Below are 17,925 nucleotides of genomic sequence, written 5' to 3'. Positions count from 1 at the left end.
TTCATCCCAGCATGTTACTGGCCAAATATCATCATCCTATGCCTCTTGGTTATTCAGAAGAAGTTGTATAAAGATTTTAACATATTTGACCCATGTGACCTTGAAAAAGGATGAAGGTCATTTATTTGAACAAACTTGGTGGCCCTTCATCCAAGCATGTTACTGGCCAAATATCATCACCCTAGGCCTCTCGGTTATTCAGAAGAAATTGTTTAAAGGTTTTAAACATATTTGACCCCTGTGACCTTGAATATAAATCAAGGTCATTTATTTGAAAAACTTGGTAGCCCTTCATCACAGCATGCTACTGGCCAAATGACATCACCCTAGGCCTCTCAGTTATTCAGAAGAAGTTGTTGAAAGGTTTTTAACATATTTGACCCCTGTGACCTTGAATATAAATCAAGGTAATTTATTTGAACAAACTTTGTAGCCTTTCATCCCAGCATGTTACTGGCCAAATATCATCATCCTATGCCTCTTGGTTATTCAGAAGAAGTTGTATAAAGATTTTAACATATTTGACCCATGTGACCTTGAAAATGGATGAAGGTCATTTATTTGAACAAACTTGGTAGCCCTTCATCCAAGCATGTTACTGGCCAAATATCATCATCCTAGGCCTTTTGGTTATTCAGAAGAAGTTGATTAAAGATTTTTACATATTTGACCCCTCTGACCTTGAAAATTGATGAAGGTCATTTATTTGAACAAACTTGGTAGCCCTTCATCAAAGCATGCCTCTGGCCAAATATCATCACCCTTGGCCTTTTGGTTACTGAGAAGAAGTTGTTTAAAGTAAAAAGTTGACGCCGGACGGACGACGGACGCCGCACCATGCCATAAGCTCACTTGGCCCTTCGGGCCAGGTGAGCTAATAACTGACTTCCTATTGTTACCTGGTTCCTTCCACAACAGAATATAACACATTCCTAACTTAAGTTGGAGTGTTTCTGGTAACTTTATATACATACGCTGGGAAAAACACACTGTCGACAACTTGGAAATCCTGCATCAGGACATCGCGTTCCGGTTTCGAGGACAGCCCTCCCACACTGGCCCCGATCCCCAGCTGTATCGCAGCCATCAACTCCGACGTCGGTTTCTGGGAAATGAAGCGAAAACATGTTGATGAGGAAAGTGGTATAACAGGTTTACTTTGACAAGATTTACTGCAAATTCTTCCTCAAAATAAAGTGATATCTTCATCTCCTTCATTGTTTCATGATCACCTCTTTGGGTTGTCTGGTGGTGCAGTGGATAGCACACTTGCCTTTCACCAAAGCGGCCAGGGTTTGACTTCCCTATCAGACGTGAAAAGGTATGGGTCACCTGCCAGACGACATGGGTTTTCTCCGGGTACTCCAGTTTACTCCAACATAAAGACCCCCTGTGTCCTAACATCTGGGCCAACAGGAGTGATTAATATAAATTGCAATCACTTGTTTCATAATTTTTGTAAAATAAATAAAGTTGATATGATGAGTCCTGTCTGTAGTGAACGGATACTGTATACCGGGAAGTTTTCAAAATAAACAAGGAATTAAACATTGAATGTGAAGGCAAACATTTCCTGGTATAGCTAATTGCCTATTAGTTGGTATTAATCACATTGTTGTAAAATACGGTTTACATCTCAGTACTGCTACATATGTACGAGGTTTTCCAGGACAACATAAAATTAACTCATTTACCCCTGAAATTTCATAATGAACTATTCCAACCTTTGAAATGGAAGAGTTCAAATGTGTCTTCAGGGGTGAAGGAGTTAAATATAACCTTTTCGATGCTTCAATAGCTACATATTCTAAACAATAAAGTGAGGTCACATGATTTGTTCAGATATTTTAAGCAGGGTTATGTTTATGCTTATCGTAACGTACTCATCCTGCTTGACATTTTGATGATTAGATCATCAAATTATCTCGAGTTATGTCCATTTTAAGTCTGCACTTTTTGACTACTTGTCAGCCATTTTGGATTGAAGATTTAAAAAATAGCATAAATCTTCAATTTTTAAATATAAATAAAATTGGAATTTTCATGATTTTTTTTTTTTTATGTAAATCTATACAATATATAATTGGAATATAGCATCAAATGTTCACATATTAATGTTGATTTAAACCCTCTTTAGTAAATGTTGTTCAAATAAAATATACTTGGCTAAACAATACATGGTTTATAAATTAGCTTGTTTCAGGAGTCACATCACCTTAACCTGACAACTTGATGCGAAATATATTTTTAAAACTTTATATATAGATTTAAAATGATAAAGTGCAACTTAAGCAGGAAACAAAAATTGATGTGCTTCAGATATTTCTCAAAAATCAAAGGGCCTGTTTCCAGTAATGTTAATTCTCCATAGGAGCCTGCCCCGGTATAATTTCTTATCTAGCTCAACTACTGTTTTTTTCTTTTCCGAAGTATAATTTTACACCTTTCCGACACCCAGATTTCATAATTTCAGTGAAAATGTATTTTTATAAAGTTGTCAATTTCAGCATCAAAGACATAAGTTCGTAAATAAAAGAAGGTTATCTCGAAATTGTAATTCGCAACATAGTATAAATTTCTTTTGATAAATATTTCCAAAACATCGTGTTTATTCATAAAACATAAAAAAAAAAATTTCTCGGATGAAAATGCACTTGCAGAGACACAATTATGAAGAAAAATGCCATAAAATTGCAATTTTCTCCCGTTATATAGTTTTGGATGCAAATTTCCATCAGAAAATCGGATAGAGCTTTACTTGTTTCATATGTGTACCAAAAATCAGCTAATTCCATGTGGTGGAACGTTCTCATATCGCCGCCTGAATGTGGTTGTAAATTGAAAGAAAAGGGGAAATGAGTAACAACCTTGTCTGAAACCCTATTATATAGCTTATTATATACAAACTTTTATATTGAATATCAGAGCGGATATTTTCATGACAGTTTTATGATGTGTAACGACTAAATAAACAGTATCGATATAAAGATTTACACTGAGGACACCCTGATACATGAATACTGTTCTATCTCAAGTTGTCCTCTTCTGAATTTTCTGATCGTGTGGCCTTGTACATTTATCCGTATCTTCTTGTCTTTGTCTATACGTTTACGGAATCATTGACTCGACGCTAGCTATTCTTGTCTCACTTTCCTTGTTTTATTGTCCCATCTCCAAAGCGTTGTGGCTCTGTCAGGGTTGGGACCCTGACTTGTCTCACTTTCTTTGTGCCTGCCGACCACGCCACATCGAATAGATAGATTATCCATATGAAATACTTTATTTTGTTCTAAGTAATCAATCAATTCTGCGCTTCTTGGAGGTATTGAATGTGATTTATTATATTGTCTTGTTATTTTGTGTAATTAGTTGTTCGTTATTTATCACACATTTTCGCATAATTGTACCAAACTACTAAGTATTAGCTGTTTACAGCAATCATCGGTGGCTTGCTATTTTGTTACTTTATCGACGCTTCATAAACCAATCGTTATTGTTTCAAGATGGAGGGTAAATGTGTTGGAGAAGGGTGTCAAGTATACTTCAAGAAACGTAGTGGCAATAAGAACAGAAGTGCACGCAATGTAAATAGTCCACAATATAAATGGCTCCTAGATACGCTGGTGCAACAAGGATTGATGTCAGCAAAGGAACAAGCACTTATTTGCCAGAAGTGCTACATGAAGTATCTTCGGAACAAAAATCAGCCTGAACCTGAACCCGAGCAGAACCAGGAAATAGAGGAAGAAGACGACTCCCCGTCCCATATCCTGCCGTTGCTGACCCTTCATGATCTTTTGAATGGATCATCTTCACACAAAAAATGCTGTCTCTGTCTTGTTACCTTTGCAAGAAATGGAACAAAATCATCAGTCTTACCAAAACGTGCAAGACATCACCTGATCTATTCACACAAACTGTGGTGTCCCACCTCATCCCGCGTCTGCTCCATTCACCTTATTGGTAACGACTTAGATCCGTCTACAGAGGTTGTCCTTGATGGTAGAGGTTCCTTGGAATCTCAGTTACCATCAAAATCGTCCGAAATCATTAATGACCTCCTAGAGGTGTCGCACGTCCTTTCACAGAACCAGTCTGCGTTTACAATAAGCTTTTCTTCTCTTGATGACTCGGCATGCATGGCCTGGACAGGTTGGTCCAAAGATCAGTTCCTCGAAATCCACTCGCACTGTTCCCCATATCTTTCATCTGGTATATATACCAAGACTACACACGATGCTCTATTACTGTTCTGGGTAAAACTGAAAACCGACATTTCCTGGAGTCAGTGTTCTTCTCTTTTTGGAATTTCCAAGTCAAGTGTGTCCAAAACTTTCCACTCCATAGTACAGGCATTAGACACATCGATAGTCCCACAATTTCTAGGTCCGGATCACTTGACAAGAGAACAGTTGCTCGGGCACAATACTGTCTTTTCAGAAGCATTTTTTGGAGATAAAGCCACTGCCATATTAGATGGCACCTATATTTATATCCAGAAAAGCTCCGACCACAAGCTCCAGAGAATGTCCTACTGTGGCCAGAAGAAGAGAAACTATCTCAAATTCATGAGCATCGCCTTACCAGATGGCTACATTCTGGACACAGTAGGACCATTCACTGGCAGCGAAAATGATGCTACAATTACAAAAAAAGTCATGGACAAGCTAGTTACTTGGCTACAACCAGACGACAACGTTGTCGTTGACCGAGGTTTTAGAGATGTCCTACCAGTTCTCGAAGCCTCTGGCCTCAATGCTAGCATGCCGTCATACCTGAAACCCGGTCAAAGTCAACATTCTGACGTCCAAGCAAATCTTGACAGAACTATCACCAAATCGAGGTGGATTGTGGAATCCTATCATGGTCGTCTGAAACACTGGACGTTCTTCCGAACGCAATTGGTGTCTAACAGCTTTATCAATGTCATTGAGGCTTTGCTTCGAACTGTCACAGCCTGTCAGAATGGTATTAGAGGACCAATCTACCAGAGATCTCCAGAGAGAGATGCCAAAGATAGGCTAATGGCTGAACGTATGAAGGACCGTTTGACAACACCGAATGGTTTAGCTCTGAGAATCAAGATAGATCCAGATCTATCTAGACGGGCAAGGTCCGAGTTTGTCAAGATGGATGCATCTTTCGTACTGTTTCCCCGTCTCGATCTTGATTACTTGAGAACCAAGTGTGGAACGTATCAGATATCTCTGGCTCCTGGTTACATCGCCGAACATTTAAGTGATGACGGAGACTATGAGGTGTGGCTTTTCCAGCACTCCCCAGACCTTCTCCGATGTGAAATACATTTTCGACACAAAAGCCAAACGAAATATAACGTTTGGATACGGTTTACCGTTTCACCCGATGTTGAGGCCCCAATAAAGGACTACTACTGCCAGTGCCCAGTTGGAGAGAGAACGATGGGAATGTGTGCGCACATCTCCAGTATCTTGTACTACCTTGGGTATTACAGGACGCTGGAAAACCCTCGACCATTACAACCACAGGTAAAGAAATTCCGACAAAACTTGAAATAGTTTTCCATGCGGCAACGGAGTGCATATGTCGAAAGTATGTTTGGGGCTCCATATGAAAGATCCCCGTTACCATGTGACTAACCAATCTTATAAATATAGGTATTATATAATCGCCTGTAGCTATGAACACTCCCGTAAATGCGAAAACCAACCAAAATCATAAGGAACACATTTTGTTTGTTGTTCTGTCTATTTGTCAGCCAATGTCTTCAACCACGGGGACTTGTGAAGTAGCCATCTTGGATTTTTTTTTATGAAAAAGTGTTTCTCTCACTTTTTTTCATATCTGTGTACATATTCTCAACATACCGAGCAAATACTCTCGTTTTTTTGTTAATTATCTAAAGAAAGTCGAAAATCGGCAATTCAACCCAACATTTGAAAATGTTCCACCACTTAAATTTTGATGATTTTTCCTCTCATCAATAGCATATTACGTACTGTTTAATAGGATAAAAATTGGTTTTCATTCAACACCCATAATAGGGTGTATTCTCTAAAAAACACAGTTTTTGTGTCTAAAATGTTATCATCTAAAATGGCATTTTTGAGATTGTTTCTTCCATAAAACAGCCAAATGGCGCGATGGACACATGATTTTTTGTCACAATCATGCCGTGAATGTATTCTTTACAGTGACCATCATTTGATTAGATTTTCATTAATATTTTACATAACATGCACATTTTATCAACACTTAGACAGCTTCTGAAAGGGACAACTTTGAGGAGCCATAAAAAACAAACCAAGTGACCTAAATCTTTATACTTTATAGATTTGTGACCACAACGGCATGGGCAATGCACCACCAACAGGAAATTTGAATCAGAGAAGGGGCCGTTTTGGAAACCGGCCCTTTAGAACCCTTTGTTATCAATGAGTTGTAAAGCGATTCAGACTACAAACTTGGGTGGATGCAGTATATGAGTGTCCATTATTGTCATATTTTAAAACAAAACAATTAGCAGTTTTCTAACAAAGATTTCTAACAGGTGGTTAATCCTGAAAGAATAGTAATAACATACATGTGAAGGACGAAATTTGCATTGGGCAAATATGGATTTTATTGTCAAACAGTAAATATTTGAGAGTTTTCAGTTGCTTTGAGCTTGTAAGATTTTCCCTGAATGCTTTAATATTTGTACCTTTTTGTATGTAACAATTCCAGTCTCGTCTACTCGTCTGTGTCCGATCTTTTTCTCCTTCTCCTTCGACCCTCCTGGGGTCCGGGGTCCATGGCCCATCACATTTGTGGGAGCCTGGAAAACAAATAAATACTGTATACAAAAGTTATCAGCAGGAAAAGTAATTCTTTACACAGACATAGGACAAGTAATTCTTTACACAGACACAGGAAAAGTAATTAATTTCCTATACTTGCACAGTGTATGTAAAATGTTCAGTGCAAGAAAAATCCCAGGACCAATGCATACTTACCAACATTTTGAAATTTACATGGGAGCTAGAGATTACACTTAATTTATGTGTGTATGTACACCCTAGGGGAAAATAACACTATTAAATGTCTTTGTTTGAGCTGTTCTTTCAGTTAAAAATCATCAGACCTTACAAAATAGGAATAGTTTAGCAAATTCACTGGTTTAAAATGATCAATTTTTAGTCCAAAATTGGGAGTCTGCCACCTAAATAGGGAAAGTTGGCAAGTTCGCCCAATGGCCCATGGCCAGTAGATTTTGCCAGTTGGGCAAGTGTATAAATCTTTGTCTTTTTGCCTAATTACAACCAAGAGCAAAATTTTCTAAGGATGACCTATTATATTCACAGTGTACTATTACATTGCTCATAACAGTAACCATGGATGGGTACAATGGCCTTGTTTCCTTTAAATTTAGGAGGCATGGTGGTCTAGTGGTAGAACGCCGGGCGCGTGACTGAAGGGTTGTGGGTTCGAGTCATGCCACGGCACTGTGTTGTAACTTTGAGCAAGATACTTTACTCCGCTTGTTCCAGTCTACTCAGCTGTAAATGAGTACGTGGTTGGGCAGTGCTAGAATTGTTGAATGCTAGCTGTAAGCGCCGAAATGGTAGCTACGGCTGTTTACTCCCCAGGGAGTTGAGAATGATAGTGGCTGGTTGCCAAGGCCCTATAACCACAGATAATAACTTGTGAACCGCTTTATGATGACCTACGGACTAGGTTGTGATAAAGCGGTATATAAGACCCTCAAATTATTCTTATAATTAAAAGACCATAATGGATGGTCGGGTGGAACAGTGGATAACACAGCCGCCTTTCACCAAGACCAAGGTTTGGACGGGAAACGGTATTGGGTCACCTGTGCATGCCTGATTACGTAGGTTATCTAGACCTTCGGGTGCTAATTGAATGTTGTAAAATAAATAAGTTTACAAAACACTATGATATTGTAAAAGCTAATTTGATAAAGTATATGTGTTTTATGCATATATATATTTTAAAAAAATTGACCTGTATACAGTGTACTTCATTGTGGGGCAAGTACTGTATTTTTTCATTAAAATTACATTTTAATACAAATTAAACATTACCTCTATAGGAGGCGGTCTTAGTTTCTGTTTCCCATCATCGTCACATTCTGCAAAAGAGAATAATGAAATTACAATTATATTATAAATGCCTTCCTTATACTATATCAATGTATAATTACTTCACGATTAGCTGTACTTAGGGGCCACGGTGGCCAAGTGGTTTAGGCGTCTGACGTTCTGCTACCACTAGCCCTCCACCGCTGGGTCGTGGGTTTGAGACCTACGTGGGGCAGTCGCCAGGTACTGGCCGTAGGCTGTGGTTTTTCTCTGGGAACTCCGGCTTTCCTCCACCACCAAAACCTATCATGTCCTTAAATGACCATAGCTGCTAATAGGACGTAAAACACAAACAAACCAAACCAAATCATTATTAGCAGTTATTTATAATCTAAATTCTTTCACAGATATTATAATTTTATCTCCTACAATAAGCCCACATAACCTCTCACTCAAAATAAAGGATGGGCTTGTAACGAGACAATGAAATAGCATTTGTTTGTATTTCAACAGAACAATAAATATGGGTGGGCTTATTACCAGGCATGGGCTTAATGCTGGATAAATACATTAATAACAACTTGGTTTAATACAGTTAGCTTCTCTTACTTCAAAGTGATGTGATGTGTAATATCAACTATTTATAAATATTGTTGGATTATTTATATAGAGTAACCATGAGTAATAACGACAATATGATCTAGTGTAGGCACTTTAACAGTGAGTTTGTTGGATGTGTATTATATATATATAGTGTAGTGTTAGAATCATTTAAAATTTTATGATCGATCAGGTTTTTTTTTTTCCGTACCAAAGATTTAACATTTCCGAAAAAAAACGAAAAAAACCTGATGTGACATGGACATTTTGTATGTACAGTCGGATATAATAATAATTAATAAGTAGAATTAGTCAAAGAAAGATATAATATATGTTAACAGAGGAGCTGAAAACAGATACTATAACAATACAGTATAATATACTACATTTCCTCCCACAATGGCTATAGGTCTCACAACCTGGTCAGGGTAAACCTGCTAGGTTACACCCACTATTGTTGTACCTATTGGTGGTGGGGGCACTACTTACGACAAAACGATACATGTACATTATAAACAGATCTATGTATAGTCACATGTAAACAGTACTTCTCTTCATGTCAAACTTCCAGGTAACCAGCTGCTTTGTTTTATCATTCTTTGCAAAACACTAATTCTGAGGAAAACATTTGGTTGAAATTGTCTTCAAAATTGGAATTGTTTTCAAGTTTGTACTTTTTTCACAAACTTCTCCAGAATGCACTGGACAGCTTCTAGACTTTGACAAACTCTCTGTCAAGTTATTATCTCATTCACCTCTACATATCTGAACTGGACTTGCCCAGTCTTTGATTTGATAAGGTTCAGATGTGACTTTAGAGGTGAATGGGTCAATATAAGGAACAGGATTTACAGGAATTCTTGACAAGATGAAGGGTGGACTTAGAAAACTGTTAGCAGTAGCTAGTCAGGTGCCAAGCTATGATATGACATTAATAACTTACTTTATTTTAACGCAGGTATGGGGCAGAGTAAAGGAATGCTCCAAAGAACTTTTAAAATGTCAACAACAACTTGTTTGTTTGGGGTTTAACGTCCTCACACCACATTCAGTTAGGTTCATATGAAACCTGGTGATCATGATGGGGCCACTTTTGAAATGTCACCTCACTGAAATGTCCTAACCTGGGCATGGTAACATGACATTCCACCTAGGCCTGGTCACATTATATTGACCACTGCCCTAGGCTGACCAGTCCTTACCACCATCCATGCCATTAAAACTGAAGGACCAAGAAAATGGCAGTAAGCAGTAAGCACCCATGTCAACCCTGATCACCTTAATGTTAATAGGTACAAGACCTGCCCGAGATACATTATCACTGACCAGCTGTACTACGCAGGTACAAATGTAAATCAGAGCAAGGACAATATTTATATTGTATGGGACTGGATAGACCAGGGGATTTACGATTTACGTAGACATTCGAGTGAGCAAGGACAATATTTATATTGTATGGGACTGGATATACCAGGGGATTTACGATTTACGTACAGACAGCTAAGATCACACCACTATGACTGAAATCCATGCAGTCACTAGAGTTATAAACAAATAGATATAATGCGACTCAAAACAAGGATCCAAATACAATGCATTTTCAAACGGTTCTGTTTTCAGATGATGCCTTTTGAACTTTGTGTCAAAGGATTATGTGTATTACGCAGGATCTCGCCCTTTTTATCTCAATTTCCAAATCCAGTCTCAACTGAGAATATGTTGGGTTGTTTTTTTAAAGAAGTCATGATTTGCGTTTCAAAAACGAAATTACTAAAAAACACCATTTAATAGGTAATTTATGAAATATTACATTCGTTCACAGAGGACTGGTCATTTTTGATTTAACAAATGATACTCCATGGCCACTGGTCACATTATACTGAAGTTGGTCATTTCTAATTATAGTGAAAACAACTCAATAACAAAAGTATTGATTGTTAAACTTTTCAAAAATCCAAAATACATGTTTTCAAATGTCTAGAATTCCCAAAACACCCGGAGTGACCTTTACACATGTACATCACTCCATATACCCAGGTATATTATACTGTACTTATATCAGTTTGATAAACTTCCAGGTAAACAATTTTTTGGAATACAGATAATTCCGCGAGTCAAATCTATGAACTCATTCATCCCTACATTTTTAAACTGGGCTTGCCCAGTCTTTGATTTGGTAAGGTTCAAATGTGACTTTAGGAGTAAATGGGTTAAATACATCCCATAGCTAACATTGTAAACATAATCTATTTATAGTTGACCTGTATAAATGACAACATAGACCAGGATTAACTCTTGTTGTACCTTTATGTGTATATACATAATGGATAATTTCGTACCAGCTTTGGTTTTTTGTACTAGTATCTGGCTGCTGGAATACTGAAGCCTTCTATTTCACAATGACCGATACACGATACATATCAATTTCACCCGCGTATCATATGACTAACACTTGCAATAAAACGTAACTTGTGTGTTTATATCTACAATATATATGTACATGCTTATTTTTATTAATTATCCATAAGTGGTAAAACTTGCATTGTCTAAAACTTAGTTCTGGCAGCGTTTAACAGTAGACCCTACACCTTGAAAACCACTGTAGGTCTCTAGTAATGATTCATATTTTTACTTAACTCATTCACCCCTGAAGACGCATGTGAACTCTTCCAATTCAAAGGTTTGAGTAGTTCATTATGAAATTTCAGGGGTGAATGAGTTAATAGACTAAGTTATTCCCTGTGATGTTTTCGCTTCATTGATAATGTTGCACTTTATATATAACTGAAATTTTCTTAGTCAAGTTTAGGACCCATATTCATGAAACTGTTCTCATGCTCAAACCCAGAATCTCATGCTCAAACCCAGACTATGTCATGTTCAATTCTCAAGCCCAAATTCCTGGCAAGTTTACGAAGACTTTTGGGAGATTTGAAGACCAATACTATATATATATTGACATATGTGCCCTTCCCATTTTCCATTAACTCTATGGATAGTCAGCCTGCAGTAACTGCACAGTAACTGCAGTCTGCATTATCTGGTCACATGACCATGGTTTCTGTGACGTCGGTGTAAGCAACCACTCCCACTGATATGATAGCCGCCATCTTGTTGTTGTCGTTTGGTTCACACAAGTCGCATTTTGACAGGTTTTGCAGACAATGAAGACAAGCAGAATATCAGGTGAGTTCTAATTTTTGTATTAAGAATGTTCTGCACATATAATAAGAGCACTTAACTGCATGTAACAGCTGTCGCCTGGTTACATTTTTTAATGGTGACAGTTGTTTGGAAAGTTTTCGGTCAGATAATGGCTGTCTGCGGCTGTTCCAAGAATTGAACCAGTGAGGTTTTGCGGCAGCAGGAAATATAAATTAAGCTCATCAGACTAATGAATAAAAGACAGACCGTATGAGGAAATGTAAATATAACGATTGAATGTCTGTCTGATTTCAGTTACAGCCAATATGAATGCAATCTGGGTGACAGATAAATAATCAAGACGTCCTAGATTGCATTCATTTTGGCTGTAACTACAATCTTTAATTGAAGCCCAATACTATTTTAAATGTATAGACTGGACATTTTTGACTGTGTAACATGACTTTACAAAGTTTGAAATAAATTAGTTTGACCACAAAATCCATGCTTGAGCATGAAATCAGTTTCATGAAAATGGGCCATTGTCTATGAAAATTCCAGTAGGTCTATAGTAAGATATAAGAAATCTATCTATTAAGCAGCCCCATTGCCTGAGGTGTGTAAATTCTAACACTACTTTGGCTTTGACAAATTCTCTTTTCAAGGGCAAGAGAAAATGTACATTCCTCTTTAAAATTTTCGCCTAGAAATTAAAATTACAAATGACCTGTCCTCTCATTGCCTTATTTCAATCCTGAACAAAACATGTAATTTTTTATCACCTAGTGATCATGAGTCTTTACCAAATTGCTATGTGAATTTTCTCAAAACTTACCTCAAGTTGATTTAATTTCGTCCACACTCTACAATGTGTCACCTGTCATTTAATTACCTATTGTCTTTAACCCCATTTTACAACCTAATTGTCTTGTTAATTTAAAGCCACAAACCAGAAGGCTACATATCTGTGTAAACATCACAATATATGTTTAGGAAAATCAAGTGAAAATGATGGCCCAGCGTTGACCAGGCCGTTAGGTCATGCATGCACATGCAGAAGTGGTCACATGTGCACCCAACGAAATCTAGTCACCTGACAGGTACGTACATGTATACAGTAACAGATCACTCGCTAACACATATCAACATTTCTCAACAATCTGATGTATTCAAGCTTCCGAGGTTTCTTGTATCAATTCACACAAACTGTTACGAAATGATCAGTTAATGCAAGGAAGAGAATATAAAGCAACTTTCAAAGATTGCTATTTTATTATCTCTCTCGTTTTTATATCTATGTCTCTCAGCACTGCATGAGCAGTGGTGCATTTTGCAGTGTAAAATGTTTTAAATACCAGGATACGGTTCTGGTTTCAAATTTCACATTAAATTGTAAAAGATGTGTATTGATTAGGTTGCCTTACAAGTATCAGCTGTAGGGAATTTCCCTTTAGCTCAGCAGTAGAGCATTGTGCTAGAGAGCCAAGGGATGCAGGTTCGAGCCCCAGCGATGACAATATCTTAATCACTATTCCTCGTTTAACTACAAACTGGTGCCGTTGACCCTCCTCGTTCAAGGTAGGAGAACCCGTGACGGGGAGTCAAAGAACCTGGGTTGGTTTTTGAAAAAAGGGGGGAATCATGATTGTAAAAGATGTAAATTAATTAGGTTGCCTTATAAGCTGTAGGGAAATTCCCTTTAGCTTAGCAGTAGAGCATTTGACTGGAGAGCCAGGGGCTGCAGGTTTGAATCCCAGCAAATTTTATCACTATTCCTCGTCCTACTACATCAGTGACAGCCCTTATTCATATAAAACATAAAAACTAGTATTTTTAGCATTCCTTGTTATTTTCACTATATATATCCCAATACATGTTTTCCAAGATACAAGTTTCTGGTCCAGGACAAAGTCACACAATTTTGCAATCACAACCTACACAGGGGGGTTGGGGAGGGTAAATCTATCTGGCAATCTCTGTCACAGTGTAACTATCCTATATTTGCTGAAACTTCACATCCATCATGAAAGAGTTATCTAACTGTGACTTTTTACCTGCTCATCAGACATGCAGCTAAGGGAACTGGTTTTTTACCGTATTCTTGTAACAGCTGTCTGAAATATTGATATTCACCAGAAGTACACATCCCCTTCTCTCCCAGGAAAGAGAATAGTACTGTGCTTACACCGGGGATCTAACCCACAACCCCATACTTTCTAGTCAGACGCTCTACCACTGCACTAAAGGGAATTGTCTAGAGTGAAGCAGGAAGGGGACTGTAATCTTATGTACAAAAAACAACAATTAATATCTATAACATCTTTGTAAATGTGTACCCATCCATGGTAAATGTGTTCGCCCTCGAATACCACAACCCTGTCACCACAGGGAGGGCCACAGACATGTACACCATTTATAACAGGAAAGAGAGAAGTTATCTTCCACCGGGGATCTAACCCGCGATCACATACTTCCTAGTCGGACGCTCTACCACTGAGCTAAAGGGAAATTCTCTCTAGCACGGAACTAGATGGCAACCATAATCCTATATATGTTTCAATTCAAAAAGCTATGCGTGTTATTCCGAAAATAATGAAGCCCTGGTGAAGGTCCTTTCAGCGAGATCGCCCTCTGGATAACCCAACTACTTGGTGTAGTTAAGTTAAACCCCTCAAACAACAAGTCAACGAAAGATCTGTGTAACAGAGCGTCTGATTAATTAAATTTAAATCACTGCCTCTGCTAGGGATCAAACCTAGAACCTCTGGCTTACTAGTTTTACGCGTAACCAATCAAGCTGAAGAGAAGTTCCCTCTAGCCGAGCGATAAAATGTGGCTAGTATTTACCAGGGTTACATAGATCTGTTACTGACAAATAGTCAATATCATGGCAAATATTTCAACATAAACAAAAACGTTTTGGGGCACACGAGTCTGATAATAACCTTAATGTAAATCTCATAACAATATCAAAACTTAATAAAACAGGAAACAATGTTATCATCGATTTTCTTGTTAATTTCGACATCAACACGTTAGGATAGAAATCCTGATTCATCATTGCTAAATATATATTCCATTTTACTGTTAGTAAAACAAAAGCATGTGGCACGAGTTTTATCATAAATGATTAAATATCCCCTGTAAATAAACACACAGCCAGATTTCGTTTTACACCATACTGCACTCATAAATCGTACTGTTGTACTCATTGATTTTTTACAACAGGCAAAAATTATCAACTGTCCTATTTGTCATCCCCGACATTCAGACTGAATTCAGGAGGTAAATAAAACCATCATGTATAGCTACTATCTAGTGATGTAGCTTAACATTTAATATGTGAACTAAACACTTTCATTAAATCACTCTTACCATCTTCCGATCCTTCTTTAACACTGTTCACATCATTTTCCCGTTCGCGATTTTCACTTGTTTGCAGAACGTTGGTCGCCATTTTGCCTATTTTTAGCACCTCAGTATTACGATTTCTGATCTTTTCCTATTTATTGTGAGCTCATTCCTCATCTCAATTCTACCGTGTATCTTGCGTCAACCCATTAGGTTGCTGTAAGTACAGAATATCATCAGATTCTGCTCCTTCATCAATATTTTGCCGAACCGGGAGGCTGTCTGACAGCGAAGACGGAACATGGAAACTACGCATGCGCGTTAAATTAGTTCCGTAAACAGGTGACACCTGAGATTGTGACTTGCCCTATCAATCTATTCGCTAAAAAAGAGAGTAAAAACTCACATCTATGTACAAATAAGATGTTTGATGTTTAAAACATGGAAATAAAAAGAAAAAATATTTACTTTTCTACAGAAATTCTTATTCTTTCTTCACATGATTCATGTCATAAGGGTTAAATCGATTGACCATCCCCAGAACATATCTCGGACTTGAGTAAGGCTAGTATTACTATAACAGTTAGCCTTGCCCGTTTCCGAGAATTTTCAAGGTAATGTAGCAAGATACAAGATATATATATAACATGAAACAGTAGCTCTGACGAGATATTACGGAGGCAGAACATATGAAATGTGCCATATAGTGGGCATAGAGATTAGAGGTATAAAAAACATGCAAAAGAGAAACAAAACGCACATTAAAATTGAAACTAAGAATACACACATAATTAACATGCTTGTTATGATATTAAAAAAATCCATAAAATAAAATCTCACTTAACTATAATCAATATATCCAGTAAAAACATTCACACTATGAGGTTATCTTAATATGATTAATTTATATGTTGGCATGTGATTTAGTGAAAATTAAATTTAGTTACAATTATACATTAATAGCAATTAAAACTCAATTATTTATCAAATACATTTGACTTAGTTAAGAGCCGGTTTTTCTTATGTTAAATACATTAAAACTATATATCAGCTCAGATGTCTAGCTCCTCTTCCTACAACGTCCTCTGGCCATAGACAGAGAGTATTATATACATTTATTTTATTAAAATGTCACATATCAATTCACAATTTAAAGTTTCAAGCTACACAAAATTGATAGAATTAATATCCGGACAAATAAGACATAAACGAAAATGTCGTTGCTAAAATATTGAAAAGGAAGGGTCCAAAAAGGGTCCCATAATTGAGCCCTGGAGAACCCCATCGAGCACTAACAACCAGTCAACGCATTTGGAGCCAAGCTTAACCTGCATTAAGTTAGCTGGAAACCCGGCCGCTGTCGCGATACAAACAGTTGAACCCGTTTGACCAGAATTGTTCGTTTACGAATCTGATGCTGCTTTCTTGAGAGTCTTGACAAAGCCTTGCGAGACCTGTATAAATATTTGCAGGCCTGCAAGGATATATACCTAAACATGTTACATTTTAAACAGACAAACCGGCTGTTTATAAACGACCAGGCCCCAGGTCCAGTGTGCCACTGCTTACACCCTTTAGACAGGTCCATGAGGATGGCAGCGACATACTCACGGCTGTCCAAAGCCTTGCGCTAGTCCTCAATTAATCTTAACAGGGTAAGGGTAGTCTGACAGCCAACACCTGGACTGAATGCTTCTAAACAGGAATTAAAAATGGTGCTAAAATATTCAGCAAGCTGGTAACACACGTTCTCTCAAAAGTTTGGAAACACTGGGTAGAATGCATGCTTACAGGCCTATCCATAGTGTCTTTCTTTTTTTTTTGTAAATGTGGACAACATGTGTCTCCTTAAGCCGATTAGGAAAGACATTCACATTTGGTTTTTGATATTGGAAATGAAGGCAACATTAGATTCGAAGACATCATTTCCAATATCACTAGCCACATAGCACACCTCTAACTGGTCGCTCATAACACTCATTTAAAATGATGTTTTGGTCCAAGAGTTTTCTTTTCTTTTTGTTTAGGCAAGAAAGGTTTGATGGTGAAGAAATCCTTGGATTTTGGCCCACCAGCAAACAATAAGTTGCAAAAATACTGTTTTCTTTCTTTTGGTAGCCATATGTTTCTCTGTTGTCTATTCCGTCTTTGCGTATTGCAGAGTTATCTTCTCTTGTGAGCAGGGATTGATTGTTACGTCATTGGTTTATGTGAGAAAATTACGTCGTTTTCTCAACAATTGATGACGTTACTCTCACCAACAAATGACGTAACAATCAATCCCTGCTCACAAAAGAAGATAACTCTGCAATACGCAAAGACAGAATAGAATTCCCAGTGTTGAAGTGTTTTGAATCTTTTAAAGGAATATGGGTCATATCCGGCCTCATCGGGTATTAAAATTAGTTGTTGTATTCGTAATCTCAAATAAATGAAGTACACAAATATGAAATGTCAAATTCATTCGACAACTGGTTTAGGAGCAATCTGATTAAAATCATCTGTTACATGGCTCCGCGTTGTACGAAGTTAACGAAGCCATGCAACTTATGATTTTAATCAGATTGGTTTAGGAGATATAGCATCACAAAGAGAGACATACATCCGCATTTTTATAATAAAATGCGCGAACATCGTCTGTTGTGCGCTATTTGGCTGAAAATTGATCATTTTGAAGAAAGTTAACTCAACACTCTTCAACCTTTGAAAGGTTCTCATGCACCAATCAAATAAATATTTGACATGCTTATACATTGTCATACCAGTG

The 17,925-nt window shown here is 37.5% G+C and overlaps 1 protein-coding gene across 5 annotated transcripts in view; it reads right to left on the bottom strand.

The window, feature by feature from the left end:
- LOC110448791 (phosphatidylinositol 4-phosphate 5-kinase type-1 alpha-like) overlaps positions 1–15,471 on the bottom strand; it is a 66,236-nt gene extending 50,765 nt beyond the window's left edge. For all 5 annotated transcript variants that reach the window (XM_021495233.1, XM_021495235.1, XM_021495234.1 and 2 more), the window contains exons 1-4: positions 15,183–15,471; positions 8,067–8,113; positions 6,683–6,796; positions 975–1,105 (exon numbers count right to left, since the gene is read on the bottom strand). In XM_021495233.1, the coding sequence (XP_021350908.1) occupies positions 975–1,105; positions 6,683–6,796; positions 8,067–8,113; positions 15,183–15,264 (374 nt within the window). In that variant the 5' untranslated portion in view covers positions 15,265–15,471. The remainder of the gene's footprint in view (positions 1–974; positions 1,106–6,682; positions 6,797–8,066; positions 8,114–15,182) is intronic.
- Positions 15,472–17,925: the final 2,454 nt, after the last annotated feature.

This window comes from Mizuhopecten yessoensis, unplaced genomic scaffold (genome assembly GCF_002113885.1).
Source record: "Mizuhopecten yessoensis strain PY_sf001 unplaced genomic scaffold, ASM211388v2 scaffold4301_2, whole genome shotgun sequence".
Classification (NCBI taxonomy): Eukaryota; Metazoa; Mollusca; class Bivalvia; order Pectinida; family Pectinidae; genus Mizuhopecten; species Mizuhopecten yessoensis.
The sequence above is the reverse complement of the archived record's forward strand: the minus strand, read 5'-3'. Positions and strand labels throughout refer to the sequence as shown.